General features: G+C 57.1%; 2 protein-coding genes across 4 annotated transcripts; both read right to left on the bottom strand.

Moving 5' to 3' along the window:
• Positions 1–628: 628 nt before the first annotated feature.
• GAS2L2 (growth arrest specific 2 like 2) lies at positions 629–5,522 on the bottom strand. Its single transcript, XM_030472590.1, has 7 exons — positions 5,404–5,522; positions 4,933–5,302; positions 3,669–3,907; positions 3,194–3,301; positions 2,534–2,630; positions 1,957–2,209; positions 629–1,790 (listed from the first exon to the last, which is right to left on the bottom strand). Exons 2-7 carry the CDS (start codon positions 5,288–5,290, stop codon positions 629–631), a joined length of 2,217 nt encoding a protein of 738 aa, XP_030328450.1. The 5' UTR covers positions 5,291–5,302; positions 5,404–5,522.
• Positions 5,523–8,486: 2,964 nt separating this feature from the next.
• MMP28 (matrix metallopeptidase 28) lies at positions 8,487–23,817 on the bottom strand. 3 transcript variants are annotated; one of them, XM_030472394.1, is made up of 8 exons: positions 23,760–23,817; positions 16,255–16,334; positions 15,514–15,677; positions 12,379–12,600; positions 11,552–11,797; positions 10,995–11,144; positions 10,306–10,473; positions 8,487–9,328 (listed from the first exon to the last, which is right to left on the bottom strand). In XM_030472394.1, the coding sequence occupies exons 1-8, from the start codon at positions 23,799–23,801 to the stop codon at positions 8,934–8,936; spliced, it is 1,467 nt and encodes a 488-aa protein (XP_030328254.1). In that variant the 5' UTR covers positions 23,802–23,817; the 3' UTR covers positions 8,487–8,933. The 3 variants fall into 3 exon arrangements, with proteins under 3 accessions (XP_030328254.1, XP_030328255.1, XP_030328256.1); XM_030472395.1 differs by lacking the exon at positions 10,995–11,144; XM_030472396.1 differs by lacking the exons at positions 16,255–16,334; positions 23,760–23,817 and having other exon boundaries at positions 12,359–12,600; positions 15,514–15,609.
• Positions 23,818–23,842: the final 25 nt, after the last annotated feature.

The raw sequence follows: 23,842 nt of genomic DNA, 5'->3' as shown, positions 1-23,842 counted from the left end.
ACGTCTCTATTGCACAAACATTGTTGGGTCCACGGCTGCAGGCTCGGCAGCGAAGCTGTGCCTGCGATGACCCTTGGTGACAGCCACCACACTGACCATCACCAACGAGGTGACCACTGCTCCCCCGGGTCTCCCACCATAAAGAACCCCACGGGGCTCAGCAAGGGTCACTCCTGTGCCCCCCCCTGCCAAGTGTGAGCGACTCAAATAATCTTTAAGGCTCTTGGTGCTGTAAGAGGTTTGTTAGTCCTGTTGTACAGAGGGGGAAGACTGAGGTATGAGATGGTCTGCACGCCTGGATGCTGGATGCAAGGTCCCCACTTTATGGGGACACCATAGGGGCCAGCTACACCCCTCTTCCCTGCAGAAAGTCACTCATTCTCTCAATCTGGGGCTGGATTTTTCCACCCAAACCAGTAAAAGACTGCCTGCTTAGGAGAATTACCAGTCCAAAACCAACCCTACGTGTAAGGAGAGGGTGCAGCTCCAAAAAGCAATAGGGGGATCCCCTGGGTGTCCTGGGAGCAAATCCATCCTTCCCACACCAACCTTGGGTACCACAGCCCCACCTCCAGCATCACTCCCACCTTAGGACAAGGTGGGGTCCAACCCTGCTGAAACTTGGGGGTCAGACCCATTCCTCATCATCATCCTCGGTCAGCCAGGCACCGCTGTCAGCCGGCGAGGGCTTGGCCATGGGACGGGTGCTGCTGGGCTGGGGGTGCCGGGGGGGCCCCGTGGGGCGATGCTGGCCCCGTGGGGCTGGTGGCCGCTGCCCCAGCGGGGTGGGGATGCGCGAGGGCCGCTTGCCTGGCCTGTGGTCCCGCCGGGGACGCACCTTGGGCCGCAGCTTCAGCTTGTAGATGGAGGGAACGCGTTCGGGTTTCTTCAGGCACCGCCGGGGCTTGGGGACGCTGCTGGCCCTGGCTGCCCGCGGGGTCTGGGCCCCCATTCCTGACCCCTCTGCCTCTCCCCCATCTGGGAGGGCAGTGGGCTGTGGGGCAGCTTGTGGGACCATGGTGGGGACCCAGCTCCCCACAGGGCGCAGGGGCTGGTGCCCGCGGGAGAGCTCTTCCACCACCCTGTCATAGCCGGGGGGCTGTGTGTGCCCCTGGCACCCCTGGAGCCCCTCACTCCCCCCACCAGGACCACAGGCTCCCCCCGGTTCATCCACCAGCACCTCGGGCTCCTCAGCATCCCCAGCCCTTGGGCTTGGGGCTGGGTGACACTGCTGGGTCCCCCGGGGTGCACAGCCCTTGCACCCTGGGGTGGGGGGCCGGCAGGAGGCCGGGCTGGCTTTGACAAGGGGTTTAACGCTGCTGTCCTGTTTCGGAGGCTGGCTGGAGGAGTTTCGGGGTGACAACGGGTGGCCCTGGCCAGAGGGTCCCTGTCTCCCTTCCCGTGGGCTCTGTGAGCCACCCCGGTGCGGGGAAGGGGCACAGACCTTGATGGGGCTGTGGGCACAGGGGGTCACCACAGCAGGGACCCCCCTTTCCTGCAGCCTGGCTGCCACCACAGACAGTTTCCCCCCTTGCTGGGTGGGTTTTGGGGGTGCTGGTGCCAGCCGGGTGCTGGCTGCCCTGGGCCTGCCCCGTGCTGGTGTCACAAGGGTTTTCATTGGGGTGCTCCCATGCGGTGCCTTGGGGACCCCCACGCTGTCTTGTGTGCTGGGGGCTACACGGGAAGGAGTGGGTGCCCGGCTCGTCACCCTGCAGCCAGAGCTGGGTCGAGTGGGTGACCTGGATGGTGGCGGTTGCCTTCCCAACGGGGGAGCTGATGGCTCTCGTGTCCTGCAAGAAGAAAGAGTGGAGAGGGGCTGAGAAGCTGCTGCATCCCCTGCTCCATCCCGCCTGGAGCTGAGCACTTCCAAAAGGGAGAGGGAAAGGAATTCAGGGATGTGAGGAAAACTGCTGAGAGCAGATGGTTTGGGGCATGAAGCATCTCTGCATCACTTACCTGCTCGAAGGGACCCTCTGGGGCTTCTCCCGGCGAGGGCTGGCACCCAGTGGGTGACTTGAGCCCTCTGGAGAAGGGGGACGAGGGCTAGGGGGGGCACGGGACCCCCATGTGACAGGGGGCAGGGGGCTCTGCGAGCGGCTGACCAGCATGGTGGGCTGGGGCTGGCCGCGGCACTTGGAGGCTGGGCACAGCCTGATCTCATGCTGCACTTGCTGCTGCGGGCTCCTGCTTTTCAAGGCTTGTTTGTGAGCTGTAAGGAAACCAGGGGGGGCTCAGCACCGCTGCCCATGCACCCACCCCCGGGTGCAGCCCACCCGGCCGCGCCTCAGCATCCAGCCCCCCGGGGATGCTCCCTGCAAAGGGGTTTTTGGGGTCTGGCTCCATCCAGCAGTCTGCCGTGACCTCTAGTGGCCACCGAAGCCAACGAGAATCCCCGAAACCACGCATTCCCAGCAACGCAACGAGGCAGGGCAGGAATGAAGCCTCCTCCTCTGTTAAACGGCCCCAGAAGCAGCGAGACCCACGACAGACCCCCCCCAAGCCCAGCCACAGGTTTGGGGGCACAGGGACTCACAGAGCGAGGTGCAGCGGCACGGGTCGTGCTTGTCCAGGTAGTGCTCCAGCGTGTCCCAGCCGCCTCCGACCCGCACCATGACGTGCTCCCGCAGGATCTGCACAGGATGCCGAGTGCTGTGAGACCCAATGCACCCGTGGGACCCCCGCCTCTTTTTGTACAGCCTGGGGGTGCCATGCTGAGCTGGGCTTTGAGGGCTCTGGGCTTGCTCTAAGCGCCACCGGCTCTCCCAAAGGATAGAGCTTCATCCCTGGCTCTGTGCCACTGAAGCAGGGAGGGTCTCAGCTCCCGCTGCCATCCCAACACGCACATTTCATCACCCCAAGGAGGGTGGGAAGCCCTGTGGAAAACCCCGCTGCACCATCATGTGCTGAGCCCTTTGGGATGGATCCAGGCAGGGATGGAGGATCCCAGTGTTCCCATCGCTGGGTAAGACCTGGCTGTGGTTGGGATGGCAGGTTTTGCCCTGTACACATGGATGTTACATCCATGCAAACACATACTGCAGAGCTGAGCTTCCCTGCTGCCCTGCTTTGGGGATAACAGTCAAAACCCCTCCATTGACTCCATTTTGGGAGTGGATTATGGAAGAGGCTTTGTGGCAGCAGAGCAGGATTCCTGGTGCCTGTGCCCCAAAAGCACAAGGCGAAGCAGACTCACCCGGACAAAGATGAGGGTGTCAGAGTCACCCACACGGTATTTCCCTTCAGATATCTTGATCATGGGGAACTGCACAGGGCAGGTACAGCGGCTCACCAGGTGCTGAACCTGTGGGCAGCAGCCATGGGTCCTCACCAGGGGCACTGGGAAAGGTCCTGGAGTGGCCATCTCCATCCCCATCCATCTCCATCTCCATCCCCATCCCCATCTCCATGTCCATCTCCATCCCCATCCATCTCTATCTCCGTCCCCATCTGACTCCATCCTCATTCCCACCCATCTCCATCCCTGTCCCTGCTGCCATCCCCTTCCTCACCCATCTCCATCTCCATCCCCATCCCCATACCCATCCATTTCCATCTCCATCCACATCCCCACCCATCTCTAGCCCCATCCCCATTGCCATCCCCTTTCCCACCCATCTCCATCTCCATCCCTGTCTCCACCCCCATCCTGCTCCATGCCCCTCCAATACCATCTGGTCGAGGTTGTGGAGGTCCCGTGGTTTCCGGGGGGGCCGGGGCAGGAGGGTGTCTGTGAGTGGCAGGTCCAGCTCCTGCCGAAGCTCCTCCTCAATCTCCTGCTCCATCTGCACGAGGGTCGGGGCACGCATCCCGAAGCGGGCAGCACGGCGCGCCAGCTCCAGCAGGCACAACACGAAGTTCTTCTCGTTCTTCCTTAGCACCAGGTCCTCCGTCTCGAACATCAGCACGTCTGGGGCAGGGCAGGCTGGGCTGAGCTGGGGCCGGTGCGTGGGGATGGGGACAAAGGGAATATGGGGCACAGGCGGAGTCAAAATCCACCCAAAGGGATGTTATTCTCTGAAGCCATCCTGCTAGGAATGGTCCAATGACAGTTGGGGTAAAGAGCCTTCCCCTTGAGCATCTACAAGTGAAATCACTGTGGCTCTTTCATGGCATCCCATGAAAGAAGAAGTCATCATGAGACAGGCTGAGAACATTGGGGCTGTTCAGCCTGGAGAAGAGAAGCTGCTGGAGACCTCGGAGCAGCTTCCAGTGTCTGAAGGGGGCTACAAGGATGCTGGGGAGGGGCTCTTCATTAGGGACTGGAGTGATAGGACAAGGGGTAATGGGTTCAAACTGAAACAGGGGAAGTTCAGGTTGGATATAAGGAAGAAGTTCTTTACTGAGAGGGTGCTGAGGCGCTGGAATGGGTTGTCCAAGGAAGTTGTGAATGCTCCATCCCTGGCGATGTTCAAGGCCAGGTTGGGCAGAGTCTTGGGTGACATGGTCTAGTGTGAGGTGTCCCTGCCCATGGCAGGGGGGTTGGAATTGGATAATCTTAAGGTCCTTTCCAACCCCAACTATTCTATGATTCTATGATCCCAAAGCCACAAAACCTGGTGTGCAGAGGATGTCTCACTCCATGCCCGTGCCTTTCCCAGGCATTCACCAGTGGTGGGGACAGGGTGACAGACCCCTTGCTCAGAGCCAGGACTGCTCCTGATGTCCTTATGGTTGGGATCATGCCACAGCACACACCCTTTCCAGTTCCACGTCTCCAGCACACACTTGCACCCAAGCAAACACACCTCCTGCGTGCCAGCACCCTGCTGCCAAGCCTGGAGGAGCTTGTGCAAGAAATCCCAGCTCAGGGACACATGCCTATGGTTCTGGGTGGCACTCGCTTTGTGGGACGCATGGGAAAACACACAGGGTGATGCCAGGAGCAGCCATAGGGGAATTGCACCCGCAGACATGGTAAGCCTGGCACCTTACCTTTAATATCCATCTCCTTCCTGCACCACTGAATGAAGTTGGAGACGTTGTCCCTGGCCTGGAAGGTGCCGGGCTGTGCGGCCAGGTTGCAGGCGACACCGGCAGCGGGCAGGTGGAGGTGCCGGGCTGCACCGGGGCAGGCACGGGAGAACTCCCCGGCCATGTGGGTGATGTTGTTGGCGTGGGAGCAGAGCACGGACCCCGTCTCCAGCATCTCCACGAAGGTGCCCACCTCGATGTCCAGGTCATAGAGCTCCTTCAGCCACTCGGCCAGGTCCTCCTTCATGGCATAGAGGTACTCCTCGCTGGACCGGTAGGGACGGATGCTCCGCACCGCCGGGCACGGCGTCCCCCACATTTTGCCATAAGACTGGGAGGAGATTGAAGGAAAGGGGTGATGGGGATACGGGTGGTGTGGACACGGGTAATGGGGACATGTCCCCAGCCCACCTCCCCACCAGCGACACTCACCCGGTGCCGCTTGCTCTCTGCCACCCGGGATGGTGATGCCGTTGTCCCGATCAGGAGCCCTTCTGGGGTCCGAGGGCTGTAATGCAGCGTGGGGAAAGGAAATCACCCTCCTGGGCAGTGGGTGTTTTGTTTCCTTCCCAAGTGCTGTTCCCTTCTCCTTGGTGACAAGGGACTGGCTGCAAACACTCCCTGTTAACCCTTCAGCGCCTGCTCCTCCGCCTGCTCCTTCTTCCTCAGCCACCCCAGGGCTGGATTTTCCCAGAGACCACTTGATCCAGGGCAGGAGGGAGTTAGGGAGCAGCTCAACAGCATCCCAAATTGCTCACAACCAAAAGAGAAGGGATTTTCCCCCTTCATGCTGCCCCTGCACCCACCTCCACCATAGGTGGGGTGAGCTGGGGGCCCTACAAGGTGCATCTTAATGGCTTGGTACCCCTGGATTCATAGCCCTGAGGCAGTCACGCTTTCGCACCCATATTAGAAGCTCAGAAACGACTGAGATGCCACCAAGCGCTGTGCAAGCCCAAACACACCGTGGTAAGGAGCCAACCCAAACAGGGGACCTCCAGCATCACCAGGGTGACGCTGAGCAGGGCTCCCTCCTCTCTAGATGGGGCGCCCGGAGGCTGAGCTCTGTGCAGGTCCAGTGTGAGGACCTGATCACATCACGGGGGTGATGCTCAGGCCAGCCCCTCTGCATCCCTCCTGTCTGCTCCATGCAGCACAGCAGCACCAGGAGCTGGAAAGCCCAACCCTGAAGCAAGAGCTTCCCAAAGCAGCGGGGATCAGGGCAGAGATGCCTCGGTGGGAGCTGGTCCTGATGGAGACACCACTGCCATCACTTGCCCTGTGCTTTCCACCAAGACATGGAGCAAGGAGTGAGAGCCGAGCAGCCCCGAGGATTCCACAAGGAAGCACCCCCCAGGCTGATCACAGCATCTTCTCTTACCCCCATCGTTTACTTTCATCTCCTGATAAAAATGCCAGTGGTTTTGTTCAAGTTTGGGTGCAAATCCCTATACTTGAACTCAGGATGATCCCTTGATCCTGCTGCAGGCAACAGATAGGTCTTGTCACCTCCGAAGGCTGGGGACCAGAGCAGGTCCCTGCAAGGACCAGCCCAATTTGCCTGAGGGCTCAGCCCTTTGTGGGAGCTGGGAAGCCCTGTGATGTGCCAGGCTCAGCCCAAGCTCCAAGGAAATGCAATAGCTCTACCTGCAAATCACAGCATCAATGCATCAATCCTCTCCCCAAAACCTCTTTCTGAAAAGAAGATAAGTACAATACGCATGAGGGGCGTTATTTGTATCCCACCTTTGGGGTTTCTCTGCACTGTGATCCCTTGCAAACTTCATCCCGAATTGCCCATGACAGTGAGGTCTGTGGCAGAAGCCGAGCTCCTCCATGGATGGTGTGATTCCAAGAGCTGGGGCTTTAAGAGAATAACTATACAGATGAGTGGGCACTGCTGGGAATGTCGGAGATTCCCTTCCTGACCCAGAGCTGCCCAGCACCCAGGTACTTCTGCAAACAAACCCACCAGGGACGTGCTTGCACCTTGGGACTGAAATGGAACCTCTCATGGGCTTGGGGGGCTCTTTGCTGTGTCCAGTGCCCGTGTCCTCTCCTTGGAGGATGCTCACTGCAGATAACTGTCTGGCCGGTGTCATTTTGGGGGAGGAAACACAAGAATCCCAGCTATTCCCGGGGCTGGGGAATGCATGGCAGGCCGGAGGAGTCTGTGCCTGGCATGTGCCAGGGAGCCCAGCAGCAGAAAAGAACACTTGTGAAGCAGGATTTTCAGCCAGTGGGGCACTGCGTGGCTCAGGATGTGAGTCCATCTCCCACCGGTCTCCCCTGAACACTTATGGGGTTCAGGCAATGCAACAGTCACCCCATTGCTCAGCCGCAGCTCTGCAGCATCACCCCTGACCACAAGGCATCCCAACAGCACAGAGCCCCTGGAAACATACGGGCAAACAAGGGAGGAAAAGGAAACCCCAAAACCAGGAAAGCACCAGAATTCCTCAGGAAGTGCCAGCCTTGGCATCCTACCAGGGGCAAGGCAGCTCCTGCCTTCCTTGTGGGAAGCTCCAGGGTGGGAGAGGGCAAGCAGAGGATGCTTAAAGCTGCTGGCACTGGAAGAAGGCCCTGACTTGGCACCCCAGCACAGCACCCCAACCCAGCACCCCAGCACAGCAGGACCAGCCACAACCCTGTGCCAAAGCAGGGCGCCCAGTGCTGGGACCGAGTCCAGGGAGAACCAACCATCAGTGAACCATCAGCCCCACCATGTACAACCCCAGCATGGTGAAAATCCCTAAATCCCTCAAATCAAAGGACATCTTAATGAAGCTGAGCCCTGTCCTGATCAGCACAGATGGCTGGTGACACTGAATTCAAGCCTTGGGGACCCGACACTGCCCCACTGGCTGTGGGAGATGATGGCCCTTTGCAGACGTGACTCGGTGCACAGGAGCCAGCAGCGTTTCCAGGTGGGGAACCTGCTTTGGGAAAGGAATGAGGAATGTGCAGCCAAGCTGTCCTCACAAGCGTGCACGGACATGTCCATCTGTCCTGCTCACCCTCCTCCCCCAGTACTATGTCGATTATTCATATCCAACTGTGGCACGGGACTCAAAAGCAGGTTGATCCTGTCTCCTGTAGACACAGAGCAGAGGACAGACACTTTCTCTGCACACAAGAAAGGCTGCCAGGTCAGCACAGCCCTTATTAGACACCGGAGAACCCACCCACCCACCCACCCCAGACCCATCATAAAGCCCGGCTGCAGCGCTCCTGCTGCCTGCAAGCTGCGCAATGGCATGGTCAGTAGCTCAGCTGTACCTCCCCTCTCCCTTCCGCATAAGGGCTCCTGCACCAAAACCCTCTTCACCCCCAAAACCCCACAGTGTTTGTGCCTCCAGCTGATGCCTCACCAGAGCTGGGATGTGAACCCAGCACAGCACCATAGGGCTCATCCTCCAGATCCCAACCCTCCATCCTGGGACAAAGGAATGGAGGAGGCAGGAGCAGGGGCTCTGTGCACACACAGCAGGGCAAAGCTCAACACAGACATGTGGGTTTGTCCAAATGCCTCTTTTCTTTTCTATTGTAACCAGGAAACATTCTCAAGGCTCTTATTTAACACCACCCAAGGCTCAAACCAAGCAATGGTGAGGCACTTTGCCTGGTCAAGGGAAAATGAGTTAAAGGATCAACAAACCCCAGTCCCAAAGTGGAAGACAAATGCACAGTGATACCCTGACCCTTCACAGAAAGGGGTGTTGCAGTCTCATGGCTTATACCCTTTTTTTGCAGTCTTAAACAATATTGTCTCTCAAAGCCTCCAGCCTTTGTCCACAGCAGAGCCGCTGGGGCTGACGGCTCCATCCCCACTGCACCGGGGCACTGCTCCACCATCCAGCCCCGACCTGCTGCTCTCCTCCAAACCATTCCCATTCAGTCACATGAAGAGGGATGCAGGCAGTGGTGAGCGAGATGGGGTTCAGACCCCTGTTTTGTCCAGCTCAGAAGAGGACCTGCCCACCATTGGCATCCCAGCAGCCCATCCAGGGCAGCTCTGCGGCCCATTTGCCGGTGGCCACCACTTGCAGCTTCTCCGGGTGGAACTGCCAGTATTGCTCATCCCTGAAGAAGTAGATGGAGCCGTCGCGGTGGGTGAGGGCACCCGCCGTGCCCGAGGGCAGGCCCTGCCAGTCCCGCAGGCTGCGCGGGTAGTAGGGCTCCAGGGCGAGGGGCTCCTCGCTCACCACGAAGTACTTGGGTCCCTTGAAGAGCACCATGCGCCGGAGCTGCTGGAAGTGCAGCGCGGTGTCCGGGTGCCGCGGGAGCCCGCGGGCGCTGCACTTCTGTGGGAAACCCACCTCCAACGTGGAGCCTGCGTAGCGCCAGCATCTCCCTCCTAGGAAGAGATGGGGAGAGGTTAGAGTCCATCCCAGTGCGGTCCAGCCATGTGGAAGAGCTCAGCCACAGGGCCAGCCTTGTGACATCCATCCTGCTGGTGATCCAAACAGCACCCATGGAGCAGGCTGTGGGGAAACTGAGGCACGGTGGCTTGAAGGCATGGAAAGGGACCACAGGGACAGAGCAAAGCCATCATGCTGCCTGCTAGCCCATGCTGCTTCCTTGCAAACCTCATCCCTGTTCCTGCACAGTGAGTGGGGCACACAGATCCAGACCCCTCCTAAGACCGGTGCTGCAGCAGCAGGAATTGCAACTGGGGCTGAGCACTCAGCTCTCCCCACAGAGCCTTATCCCCACAAAGCAGGCAGACAAAAGCCTCTTTCTGCTCACAAGCCACAGCCTGATCCAGCCATGGGGAGGGAGGGAGCAGCTGAGGGCCGGGAAGGCAGAGGGGCTTTTGGCTCTCACCCAGCCACAGCAACAAAGCCCCCTTTCTGAGGAGCCAGCAACTGGTTTCCATTAAAAGCTGTGGCTGACCCGGCAGACGGGCTGCCTGGTTTGACCTTCCTCTACCCGGGCAGCTTGTGGATGGCATTTCAGCTCCCCACAGCAGCTCAGCCCCTAGCATGGCACAGGGAACCATGTGCACCATGGAAACACCTCACTCAGCTCCCCTCTGTGCATGTTTTATGGGGGACATTTTCTCCCTGAGACCCCAAAGGATTTGATGCATCTGATTTTGTTGTTAAACACCAGTGAGCACTGCTATACTGTACAGGGAAACTGAGGCACAAGGGGGTGATGCAGGCTGCTGGGGTGACACAACCAGGGCCAAGCACAGGGCTCCTATGGGGTTCTGCACACTGGGGACACAGCGATGCTCCCTCTCTGTGCCATGGGGACATGGGCAGGAGAAGGTGCTTTGGCAGACCTCGACAGCCAAATCAGAGGCAGGAGCTCTCCAAGCTCACCTACCTTTGAAGAAGTAGAACTTGCCGCTGTGCTGGGACCAGGCAGAGGCATCGATACCAGCAGGGAGGCCAGGCCAGCGTGTCTGCAGGGGCTGCGGGTCGCTGGTGTTGCCATTCACCGGCACCATCCAGTAGTGGTTGCCCTTGAAGATGTAGATGTTGTGATCTGCATCTGCAAGGAAGAGGGAGAAGGAGTGAGGATGTCCCTGGCGAGAAACCTCTTCCCAGCTCCCATGCACCAGCTCCCCTTTCCTCCCCATGCTGCGCTTTGGGGACATTTGTGTTATGGATCCTCCATTCTGCCTTTCCAGCCACACTCCCAGCTTTCATAATTCATTGTCTCCACTCCAGCCTGGAGAGGATAAAAGCTGAGCACAGCTCCTGCTCAAGGCTTGTCTTTCACGTTGAGCTCCTGCAGCGAGTAAGCCTTGCAATGGCCAAGTTTTAGGGTGTTTTCCCTGCTCCTAACACACCAAGCCATTGCTGCATCCTCACGATGCACTCTTCTCTGGCAGCAATGTGCATCAATTATGCCGTCAGCCCCAGGAGCAGGTAGAGGATCAGCCAAACCCATCTTTCCCACCACCGTAGCTCATCAGAGCAAGGGGCAAGGGGCAACCTGGGGCAAGGGGCAACCTGGGGCAAGGGGTAGGGTGCATGTTTTGGGAGAGGGTTGCACCATCCAACGCTCACCAGCAGTTATGGCATCAAAGAAGGAGAGGCAGTAATAGGCTCTGAGGCTCCTCTGCTGCCGGTCCCCATCGTAAGGATCTGCGCTCCAGTCCTGGAAGTGAGTGAAGACCTTTCCTGGGAGCTGGATGGCCAAGCCCTTGGATGGCTTCCCTGGGATGGAGCAAGGGGTGTGAGTTGCAGAGAAGGGGCAGGGAAATGTTTTTCCCCAAAGTGCTACATGAATGCAAGGCTGGGGAACCATCCCAGGGCTCCAAGCACTCCTTTGTCCCACTCTCTAGTTCCTGTCCCTGTCTTTATAGGGGTGGAAAAGACCCCTTATTACCCCCAAAACATATGCACCAGCCTTTCCCTGGTTGCAAACAAGCACATAGCAAGTCCAACCTTCCGTGCCCTGGAGGACCTGGTACCCATCCCACATGCCCTACTGCATCTTCCTCCCCAGCTGCAAAGGGATGGGGCCCATCCCCACCATGCACCTTGCACATAGCCCCCTCCCCTTGTTCCCATCCCTGCTCTGCACTCTCCTCCCCAGGGCTGCTCAGGGAAGCCAGGCTCACCATACAAGTTCTGCACAGCCAAGATGTCATCCCAGCTGAGGACAAAATCCTTGCTGAGCTTCTTGTAGTAGGGAGACATCAGGGCGCTCTTGACGGGGGAGTGTTCCAGCCCCAGCGTGTGCCCGACCTCATGTGCCACCACGATGAAGAGGTTGCGCCCTTTGCCACTGTGCAGGGACCAGCGCTCGGCGCTGTCAAAGTGAGCTTCACCACGCCGGGGGAAGAAGGCGTGAGCCAGGGCACCTCCTGGGGACACGAGAGCCATCAGGGACCATGGGGCAGGAGAGGGCCTCAGCCACAAACAGGGGCAGCGGGGCACGTGCAGCTCTGTATTGCTTAAATGTCCATCAGTTTTAGGTCTTTGGGAGCACAGCAGCTTCCCATGACTATTTCCAGCAGCACATCCAACCCAAACCAGTTGCATGCTCTGTGCTTCATGCATCTGCCTTCTTGCTGGGCTCGGGCCAGGGATTGAAGCCACCACAATGACCCATGTTGGGCAAAGGCTCAGGAGAAGGGAAACCCTAAGCATGTCTGATGGTGGGTAAGCAGAAAGGCTCAGCTGGAAGGAATGAGCTCAGGTCTGGATGATGCTGTCAGGGTGGGGAGGACATGATCCTATAATGAGCATCTCAGCTGCCTCGTTGGCAAGCCTCAGTTGCAGAGCTGAGAGTGAAGACCCCAAATCAAAAAGCAAACTGGTGCAAACTGGGTTATAAAGTGATTGCTGTGGCAGAGCCTTGCCTCCATCCCCCCCAGCCCTCCTCCCTGCCAGGGAAGAGCCCACGTTGTAAAAGAGAAGCTTACGAGGGGTAAGCGACCAGCACCTGGTCCATCGAAGGCATTGTTGAGCCCATCGTTGTGGTCCCCATGGAAGAAGGTGAGGCGGATGTCGGCCGGGCCGTCCCGCACCTCCCAGAACACCAGCGAGGACACGTTGCTCCAGAGCTCGAAGGCGGCTCTGACGGCGAGGCGCACCTCGTGCTGCGGCAGGTACGGGGGCCAGTTCACCACCCGGTACGTCAGGTGCCGCTTGTACCACCTCCCGCCTGCAAGAGGGACAAGCTCAGCACAGCGATGGGGACCTGGGCTTGTTCTTCCACCCTGGGTGGAAGAAAGCATCCTGGTGCTGGGAAGTGCCATGGCTTTCCCAAGCTGAGGGTGAAAGTCAATCCAGGTGTCCCACCACCAGCCTCGGCATCCTGCACCAGGATCTAACCCATGAAATCCCTCTGAAGGTGTCACCACTGGATCCCACCCTGATTCCCATGGCTGGAGCTGCAACCAAACCCTAAGAGAGAGGCCAAAACCTGTTTGAGGAGAGGAGAAGCTGGGGCACTCAGTTTGAACACCTCTTGCCTCATCATGGGTCAATCCAGCATGGGTCCCTGACCTGCAGCTCTCCTGCTTCATGACCAGATGCAGATGCAGCCCAAGGACTGTCTTTCAGGGAGAGAAAGCAAAGTCACCTCTGAAAACAAGTGGCCCAGGGCAAAAGGAGTGGGAAGGGCTGTCAGGAGCACCTTGGGGGCACAACAGGACCACAGGGATGGGGGATGCAGGATTGCAGCCTGGGTAAGGCAGATTTTGCACCAGCCTGAGGGAAAAAAGAGACAATCCTCAAAGGGAGAAGAGTCAGGTTTGAAACATATCCCTGGGAAGGAATGGTACTGACTGCTGTAAGGCAGATGCTGATTTCCATCACCCACCCAGAGACCCCAAGCCTTCATCCAGCTGGCAGCAAACACATACCTGTACGTGTGATATGCACACAGCAGATAGTGAGCCAGGAGAAGCAGGCCAGATCCCCAGGCTAGGGCTGTCTTTTCACTGCTTTTAAGGGCATCCTGACCATTTCTGCCTGAAGAAGTCACTGCCTGGAAGCCCAGCCGGGGATATCCCAGTGGGAACAAACCACTCCTCACCATTCATTTTAAAAGCATCAATTTACCAGCACCACAGATCTTACTGCCCATAGCTTCCTTAAAAGCTCTTTCAGAGCAGACAGAGCTTGGATACCACCAGGGCAGATGGTGACAATGAAGGAGACGAGCCTGTGAGATTCCTCTAAGCTGCCCACCCCCCTCCCACCACACAGGAGTGCAAAGATGTGTGTTCATTCCCAGAGCATCACAGCTCCCTCCTCCTCCTCAGCAGCTGTGGGGACCCCGGGGCCCCACAATTAAGTGTGTCCAGAGATGTCCAGGAGTGGGAAAGATGCCATGGGGCCGTGCTGGGGAGATGCAGGTGGCAGCGCCTGTGCCGAGGCGTGGGAGCAGTGACAGCCCTCCAGTGCCTGCTCCAGATGTGCAGGGAAACAGCGGGAACGGAGCCGGCAGCACGCCGGGAATCGCTGCTGAGGATCTGAGCCAGGCAAACCTGGGCGGCATCCCATCCCACCCCATCCCATCCCATCCCATCTCTGTTTCCTTCTCCCCCATTTCCAAGCAGCAGCTCTGGGCCAGCTGGTTGCACTCCTTGGGGCAGAATCGATTTCTCCTGCTCATCATTGCAGGAACAGCCTCCAAGCCAAAAGGGACACAGCTCTGCTTTCCAGCCAGGACAATCCCTGCATGGCAAAGGCTGAATACCTGCCTGGATGGCTGCAGCCTAAGATGAAGCCCTGGCATCCCATCCTTCCCTTCACAGGAGCAGAGCATCTCCTGCTGGAGAAGGAGCGGGAAGGGGATAGGAGGCTCCAGCCACAGCATCTCCGCTGTAAGAGCACCAGCAGGCAAGGCTGGGTGAGGCAAATGCAGCCAGCTCTCAGGAAGAGGAGCGCTGGAAGCCACACACAGCCATTGAGCCCGGGATAATTACGGCAGGGAGTTCCCCAAGGGGAAATCCAGGATGCTGGCTGCATGACATGCTGTCTGGCCACAGTCCTGCTGGTCAGCAGAGCTCCCGGCCAGCTCCAGTGCCTGTAAAGCCCAGCAAGGCAGCTGGAAGTAAGTGTCCTCTTCCCAGTGCCCTCCACTGCAGACCCCAATTTCCTGCTGGGAGATGGGTGGGTAACAAAGCACTTTGCTGGCTCAGCTGCAGCGGCTTCCTGCTCCAAGTGGAATAAACAGCCAGCTTAGCACAAAGCCTCCGGGCTTCCTGAACAGGGCTACCAGCCATGTGGGCACCATCCCACCCCTGTTGCCTGCGGGCACTGCCATGGTATCATTCTCATCCTGCTGCCTGTGGCAATGCCATGGCATCGCTCCAATCCCGCTGCCTGTGGCAATGCCATGGCATCGCTCCCATCCCGCTGCCTGTGGCAATGCCATGGCATCGCTCCCATCCCGCTGTCTGTGGCAATGCCATGGCATCGCTCCAATCCCGCTGCCTGCAGGCACTGACACGGCATCGTTCCCATCCTGCTGCTTGTGGGCACTGCCACCTGCAGTGGCACTGCACCCCAGCTTGCTGCCACAGGGTATCTGCCACCACCAGAGCTTTTAAAGACCCCCGTCTTTGCCTCATCACCCTGTCCTGGGCACAGCAGACCCTCTGCCCAGGATGGAGCTTGCGGGGGGTATGCTGTGTATCAGGGGTTTGGAAGGAAAGCCAGAGGCAGGAGGAGGACAATGGGGATGTCTCCTGGGGCTGTCCATCGCCAGCCCTGCCAGATGCAGACAGCCTGACAAGGCACAGAGCCCTTTCTTAATCTTGCCTTCATTTTTCCCATGTCCTAAGTGCAGCTGGCCCCAGCCCTCTTGCTCTCTAGGAATCCAGTTACTCATCCACAAGCCCAGGAGGCAGCTTGTGGGAGATAAGAGGCCAAATCGTGGACACACAGCAGCAAGAGAAGTTGCTCGGAGCAGAGTTAAACCCCTTAATGTGGCTGGGACATCTCCCTTTGGCCAGGCAGTGCCAGCACCAACTGGTTTTGTGGTTACTGCTGGATAACCAACACACATTCAGAGTCTCAAAATTCATCAGATAACGTCTCTGTGTGCCCCACAGCCAGTGCTCACCGTGCTGTGTGGTGCGCCTGTGGCGCCGGGTGGTGGATGCCCATCGTGTCCCTGCAGCGCGGCTCTCCCCATCACCAGTGCCACACCGCGGCAAAGACATCTGATGGAGCGTGGGGGCATCCAGGACCCCGCTGAGCGGGAGGTGGGTCACCCGCTGGAAGTCCCTGGAAAAGGAAGGGAGACATCAGCACACACATCCAAAATCCCCCGGCTGGGTTGGTTACATCTGCGTTTGACCTGACGAGCTTCGTGCCCCTCTGACAGGAATGCATCCAGGTGATAAAACAAGAAGGATTTTGCCCTACAACCAGTGAGCCATCTCCTAGCAGGACAAAAATAGACAGAAGAGCCTCAAAAATGCCTTTTCCAGCTTTTAACCCCAGTTGTTTGACTTTGCACTTGACTTTGTGCAGGGTCAGGGCAGGGATGCTCCCAGAGTCAACATGTTCTCATTAGGAGAAGCCTGAGCAAGGGCTGTCAGCTCACCCCTGACATCTCCCAGCCGTTCCCAACCTTGGCCTCACTGCAGATAGTATTGTATGGGGAGCACCAGGCCATAAAAGGGAAATAAAGCAGCACAGTGAGGCACAGGGCTGCCAGCAGCCAGCATCCAGCTGGGCACGGACCAGCTCTTCCAGAAGGGACTGGTTGTGCTTTATCATCAGACCGTGTGAGATGCCAGCCACATCCATGCAGCCAGAGCTGCTGTGTTAGTGCTGCAGGTTAAACAAAGGCTCATACCTCAGTGCATCCGTGAACTCATCAGGACTGTGTGTGCTGGGCCCCTGCTTCCCAAAGTAGCCATATTTCTCCAGGAATAGCTGGAAGAGACATGGGAAAGGCACAGCTCAGAGCAGGGGCAGGTGTTGGCTTAGGAATAGGGGAAAATGGGAGATAGGATGGGAAACATGCTGCAAAGCTGAGCAGAAATGCCTGGTTATTTTATTCCTGACACCTCTGCACCCCAAATCTGTGCTCACACAGGATTATGTGTGTCTCCTCCCCGGTGTTTTTGATGGCTGTTGGTGTTTGGCCATGGTGTGATGGAAGCAGAGGAGGAAACATCACTATCGACAGATCAAAAAGCCCTGCTGCCGTGTCATCAGCAGGCAGAGCCACCAACCCCGCAGCTTTAATCACCTCAGCTCAACACAATGACTAAATTAAAGGCTCAAGTGCTGTGGACACATCAAGTGGGGTGAGACAGGGTCAGACTGCAGCCTCCCCCCATCCCCATGCAGGATGTGCTGCTGCAAAGCGGAGACGCTCTGGGGGCAATCTGCTCTGCCAAACCATTCTTCTTCTTATCGGCCCTTGACATGGACGGACATTGTTGCTCTGAACTGGCTCCAACACAGAAATTGCATGTTAAGGAAAATAAACGGCTTCCCTCTGCTCAGCCCGTGCCCAGGCTCCTGGAGAAGTGAATATTCCTGGTCACAGGAATGCTCCACACCCGCCTTCTTCGCCGCCGGGGCTGTCTGCAGGAGACAAACAAGCTGCCCAGCATCCTGTGAGTGCAGAACTGGAGTTCAAGTAATGAGCAATAAAAAGGGAAAGTGGCTGCTTCCTTTCCCGCATCCCAAAGGAGACATGGGCTGAGCACCAGGAATGCCACGGGCTGCCCCGGGACAGCAGAACTGGAAAAACTTGGGCTTTTAAAGTCTCTTCCCTCCCTGCTTGTCTCAGGGCAGGGAAAAGAAGGGGGATGGTGTTAACCTACACTCGGTGCTGGTCCTGACTGTCCATCTCCGGAGGGTGATTCAATCCTACTGTGCCCCCCATCCCTTCCTGGGCACAGGCAGCACTGAACCAGCCACGCTTTGCCTGGCAGGGATTGGGAATGGTTGCTGGATATGGCAGCCCTGGGGTGCGCCAGGGCCTGTCCCTCTCCTCCTCCTGCCCAAACCCTTCACTTGCTGTTAACAGTCATCATCACATCATCCCCACATACTCATCCACTGCGCCTGCCAGCTCCCCGCAGGCAGGGCAGGCACCTTCCATGTGGTCCTGCAGCCACTGAGTCTGATCTCCTCCTTTACACCCCTTCTACCTGGAGCATCCCCCTCCATTAGCAAGGACCAGCACAACTTCCTGCTGGGACACACTCTTCACCCAGCCCCAGCCTAAAAGCCTGGCTGTGCTTCCCATCAAACACATTCTCCAGCTCGGCTGGAGGTACCAGCATCTTGTAGCAGCATCAGGCTGCAGCAGTGAAAGCATCAGTGTGGCCAGAGTTACCCAGACACTGCGTACCCCATCCCACTGAGGTTAAATCGGGCATGAGCTTGTTTGCTGGGTAAACTACACCACCTCTGCATGAGGATGGACCATAGAGCCTGGACATGTCACCTCCACAGCGACAGAAGGATAACTCCCCCTTTACGTGGGTACCAGGAGGCAAAATACGGCAGCAACTCAGGATGCGCATGTAGGGAAGGAGGATACAGGGATGGAGGATCCTCGCAGGGATGGGCGGCAGGGAGGTTTGAAGAGTAGCCTGGAGAAAAGGAGGAGGGATCTGGCCTCTTTCTCTGCAGTTGTGTTTTCATAATATTCTCCTCCAGAATTAGAAAAGCACCAGCTACATATATGGATGTGGGGTGATAATCCCAGCGGTTACATCACCGCAGATAAATGTGAGCTTCAAAGCACCCAGACAGAGAGCCCCGGTCTAAACCTTTTCTACCACAGTTTTGCTTTCACTCATCATCTAAAACATAACAATTTGAAGCTGTTTCCTCCCCTGTAACCTAACACAAGCCCATTCTTCAAGCATGAAAATATTTTTTTCCCCCACCATGATCTCATGAAGGCTTGAAACCCCATCTGGACTACTCAGGGTGCGTGGCAAAGAGTAACTGCTGCCACTGCAGCTGCTCCTGAGCAGCACCATTATGTACACAGGCCACTGGTTTTAGTGTATCTGTCCAGATCTCCTTGAGCTTTGCAAGTCCAACCAAAGCAGCAATTTCCCTGTAGCTTCTGGCCCCCGTGGACCAGAGGCTTTGCAGGGCAACAGGGGAACCCAAGAGCCCCATAGCACAGTGTTCTGTGCCCAAATTAGTGCTCAAGACCCCCTCCAGCACTGCCCATGCCCTGCACATCCCCCTGAGACCAGCCAGGCTCTGTTAGGGCTGGGTAGAGGCTGGCACCAGCCTGTTAAACCTCTCCAGAGGCTGCAATGCAAAGGCTGGCTACGCTGGGAAAACCCCCTCCCTGCTGCCCCAGACAGGGAAATGCTCTCTTCCATACAATGGGGAAAGAAAAACAGCAGGAAACCAAGAGCTGAACATTAATGTGTAATATGCCCAGCTCCCCCTGCGCATGGGAGAGGGAGAAGAAGAAAGATCCAGCTGCCCAGGAGCCAGTGCTGGGGCAGAAAAGCCTTTGGAGCTGCAGCATGGACGGCAGGAGGAGAGTTTGGGAGAGACAGAGGGACCCTTCCCACCTCAGGACTCTGATGTGGAGCTGGATACAACCCTGGAAATCATCTCTGCTGAGAGCTAAAGCCAAGGAAACACCTTGCCCTTAACCACAGGCATCCCAGTGGAACGCAGCCAACAGTAAATACAATTATACCTCCCTCCCTGGAAACCGGGATAACAAGAGTGCAGAGGCAGCAGGCTCCAGTCCTGCATGCCCTCGCTCCAGACACTCAGCTTCTGGCACCTTTCCACCAGTTAAGTGGTGGAGAAGCCTCCTGTTGGGCTTTCGCTGACTGTGGTCCCCTATTGCTCTGCCTGGATACAACCCCATCTCTCCCCTCCATCCCTCAGCAGCGGAGGGAAGTGATCCCATCCTGCCGGAGGGCGGGCTGGAATTCCATGCCATGGTTACACCGGCCCAAGATCTGGGTTTTAATCGTGAGATAACAGCAGCCCAAGGGGATCCTGAGCCCTGCTGCCTATCAGCCCCAGGCTGCATCACGCATCACTTCACCACAGACACAGGGGAAGCTGCAGCTCCTGCTTTGCTGCCTCAGTTTCCCCCTCAGCACGGACACAAGGAGAGCTGACCCCAGCATGTTTTGGCACTGCAACAGAAGGAGCAGCATCTCCTCCTGCCCATCGGGTTGCTGCCTGCCTGCAAGCTGCTTTTAGAAGATGTCAAGACATTTAAACACACTCATTTGTTTCTTCTCTCCCAAGCCACATTCCTGCCTCCAGTTGCAAACTGTTTGGCAGAGTCCTTGGGTCTTTTGTTTAAGTGTGTGTGTAAGTGTCTGTATAAATATTATATATAGAGACACACAAGAAGGGAGATTAGCAAGCACAGAGCTTGGTCATCCTCCCGCTGAAAAGACAGCGAAACCTCGGCTAATTCTGCATGTTAATGACAGAGGGTGATTAAACCCCAAACCCCATCTGGCTGCTCCCCTGCTGTGCTAGATCCAGTCCTGAAGGAATCTCCTCTCCCACCTACCCCTCCTGAAAAGCTACTTTAGCAGCAATTTATCTCGTAGCCACTGAAGATGAGGAGCTTGGGAAATACTGCACTCAGATGCTGTTATGCTCCTTTTGTTTCCACACTTCTGGAGCTGAGAAGCAGGGCTAAAACCCCTTCTGGTTTCACTAACCCGCAACTTCAGGATGCTGAACTGGAGCTAGCTCCCTGCCTCCCCCTCTGCCTGGACAGGAGGGATGCTTTGGGACAGGAACAATAAATATCACATCACTTGAAAGGAAAGAAACACCATGAAATATACCAGGGTTGGTGTTATCAGCCTGTGGGTTTGGCAGATCACTGCTTGCTTGTGTGTTAAATACAGGAATATCTCATCAGCAATTACAATTCATTCCTGCATTGGAAACAAGCTCCTGGCAGCTCTGCCCCAGCACCCTGTGCAGTGATGGGCTGCAACACTGAAGCCAAAACACTTGGGGAAATCAGGGAGAACTCTGGGCTTGGCCAAACCTTCCCCTGCGAATACCAGAGCAGCTGACAAACCAGTCTGGTCACGCAGACTGGTTGTGCTTTCATGTCAGAGGAGAGAAAGGAAACGAGACTGCTCCATCTTCGCCCTCCATTGGGATGGGAACCCCCTGCCTGGCAGGCGTTATTCCCTGTAACAAGCAGGGATTGTTTGGGAATGGAGCTGGAAAGAAAGCGGGGCTGTTCACGCTGCGTGACTCAGGGGCTGCTCAGCACTTGGGTGCCTCGGAACCACTTGCCACATCCACGCTGTCTGAGAAGCCCTCTTCTCATGGGTTTTACATCCTCTCCCAGCCATGCAGAGCCCAGCAATGCCTCACAGGGGTGATGGCACCTGAGCATTTCCTCCTCCTCTCCTCCACTCCTTCCATTGCCGTGCTGAGGCTGGACAGCAGGAATTCTTCCCAGGAAGAAGGTTTTCTTCCTCTTTATGTCAATGTGGGGGTTCCCTCGAGCACACGGGGGTCCCAGCTAACTCTGAGCTCCAGAACGTGATGGGTGGTACCAGAGACCCTTGCTCCAGCCAGGCTGCGCTCAGCATCCAGCATCCCAACTGGCTGCTTGCTCCATAAAGGAGCTCATCTGGACACTGGAGCATTTCTAAGCACAACTATGGCTCAGAGCCCAGGCTAAATGTGAGCCTTTGGGTTGCAAAGTCAGAGGTCACATGCAGAGAGAAGAGGGACAGGATAGGGAAAAGTAGGAGAGGGATCAGGAGGACAGGATAGGAAAAAAGGATACTAATAGAAAATAAGTCAAAATGAGAATGTCTCAGACCCTCAGTCTTGCTTTCCGTTCCCATTCCCATTCTCTGCTTTTCTACCCAATTTCTACCCAATTTTGATTCCCATCACAACAGACCTGTAGCTTCGCACACAAGGGACTGTATGGTCCTTTGTCCCTTGCTCCACCAGCGCTCTGCCTTGCTCTTCACTCCCAAGACAGGGTGAGCTCTCTTGTGCCATGTATTTCACACAATTCCCCCAGGATCAGGGAGACTCGGGCACTATCACACACCCCAAACTGCTGTCCTGAGCACAGCCCAGGTCTGCCAAGCTACGTGCTATCTCGCACCAGACCTTCTCCTGCCTGGAGCCTGCAGATAACAACATGATTTAACACACAAATGGTTCAAATTAGATTTCCTAACTTTCCTTCTTTTTTCTCTCTTGGAGCTGCAATCGATACAAACGCACTGAAAACCAGGGCACAAGCCAGGAAAACAACACAACTGGATGTTTTATCGGAACTTTACAAGCCATTGTTGCAAACTTTGCCTGTTTTAAAAGCAATAAGAATAAGGCTTTAGAAGCAAAGCCTGGAGATGGTCCGAAAGCCACAAGCCACTGGAACTATTGGATGCTAAGTGAGACATTCAGCTTCCTCTTTAAAAGCAGCGTTATCTGCTCAGTTTATTTCGACAAGCTTTCTTAGCCCAGATTCTATGTTTCCACTGTGTATATGGTCCCCGGCCAGCACAGCACATCACACTGGGGAAACTGAGGCAGGGAGACAAGAAGTCACCAGTAAAGAACCCAAAGGCAGCTTTTGCCCCCAATGAGCTACTTTTCTTTTAGAGTAAATTTGAAGTTATTGACGTTCTGAGCATTAAGAACTTTGCAAGTTTATTTTTCTCCAGGGCTGAGGTTAGTGCACACTGGGACAAGCACATGGATAAATCCTCTCTTCAAAACAGCATCTCCCAGAGAAGCCTGCACATTAAAACAACCCTCCAAGCGTTTATGTGTGTGTGAAATCCCAGTTAATGCACTAGGACTTGCTGGGGTTTCGGATCAAGCATCTGTGCAAACGTGCACTGGATTGATGCCTAAACAAGAGAAAATCCCCAACACGAACCTTTGTTCACCAGCCAAACCTCACACCTCGTCCTCCCAAACCAAACAGGAACGGATGGGGCATGGAGTGACAATGATGCGGGGACAAACAGAGGAAATCCAAACAGAGGCAATGGGACAGCTCTGGGGAGAGGCAGAGGAAGGGAAAGCCTGGCTTTTGTCCCTTGGGATTTGCCGGGAGATGGGAAGGTTGTGGCACACTGGGCTTGCCCTGCCACCCATGGATGTGCCTGTGTGGGATACACACAACAGGCACCCACAGAACACATGTGGATGCACACGTCAGGCCCACGTGAGCACGCACGTATGGTGTTAATATACCTTGGAGACATGCCCGTGCCTATGGCACGGGCACACACCTATGGCACTTGCACTCTATGGCATGGGCACACTTGCACACACCTATGGCATGCACACACCTATAGCATGGGCACACCCAGAGTATGGGCAGCCCTACGACATGCACACACCTATGGCACTTGCATGCCTGTGGCATTGGCACATCTATAACATGCACATGCCTATGACATGCATACACTCATGGAACACACACACCTACAGCATGGGCATACTTGGGGCCTGCACATGCCTATGACATGCACACAGCTGTGGCATAAACACACCTATGGCACAGGCACACCTATGGCACACACACAGCTATGATATTAGAGCAGACGCACCTATAGCACAGGCACACCCGGGACACACACATGCCTATAACACACACACCTATAGCATGGGCACACTGGGGCTCACACACACCTATAGCATGGGCACACGGGAGCTCACACACCCTTATAGCACACACACACCTATAGCACGGGCTCACACACACCTATAGCACGGGCACGCCGGGGCTCACACACCCCTACAGCACGGGCACACAGGACGCCCGGGCGCAGGACACCGGGACGCCGCTGCCGGCCCCCCCGCTCCCGCCGGCCCGCACCCCGTGCCCCGGTACCCCGTACCCCGCTGCCGGTCCTACCTCCGCGTCCCGCCGCTGCCGAGCGGCCGGCCCGGGCTGCGCGGCCGCCAGCAGCCCCAGCGCCAGGGCTGCCCGCAGCGCCCCGCCTGCCCGCGGCCCCATGCCCGCACCGCACCGCACCGCGCCGCTCTGCTCCCACCGGCCCCGCTCGCCTCTCCCCGCCCGGCCCCGGGGGCGGCCCCCGCCCGGCCCGGCCCCGGCCGAGGGCTGGGCTCCGCCGCCCGCTCCCGCAGCCCCGGCACCGCCCGCCCTCGGCCGGGAGTCGCTGCGCACCCCCGTCCCCAGCCCAGCTGCGCGATGCGCCCCTTCCCTCGCGTCCCCCCTGTACACGGCAAGGGAGCGATGGGGGGGAGCTGAGCTCGTCCTGCACCCACCGCGCTCCAGCAGCACCCAGGATGGGTCCTTGCCCATCTCCCCTGTGCAGCATCTCTGCTCTGCTCTCAGACTGCCGGGCATCACTAACTCACCCCAGCCACGGCAGAGCGGGACACGCACAGGAGGCATCCCATGGCATGGGCTGTTGGTCCAGGCTGGATGGGGAGCAGGGCAT

Source organism: Strigops habroptila, assembly GCF_004027225.2.
Source record: "Strigops habroptila isolate Jane chromosome 13 unlocalized genomic scaffold, bStrHab1.2.pri S16, whole genome shotgun sequence".
NCBI classification, from domain to species: domain Eukaryota; kingdom Metazoa; phylum Chordata; class Aves; order Psittaciformes; family Psittacidae; genus Strigops; species Strigops habroptila.
This window is presented reverse-complemented; position numbering and strand designations above follow the sequence as displayed.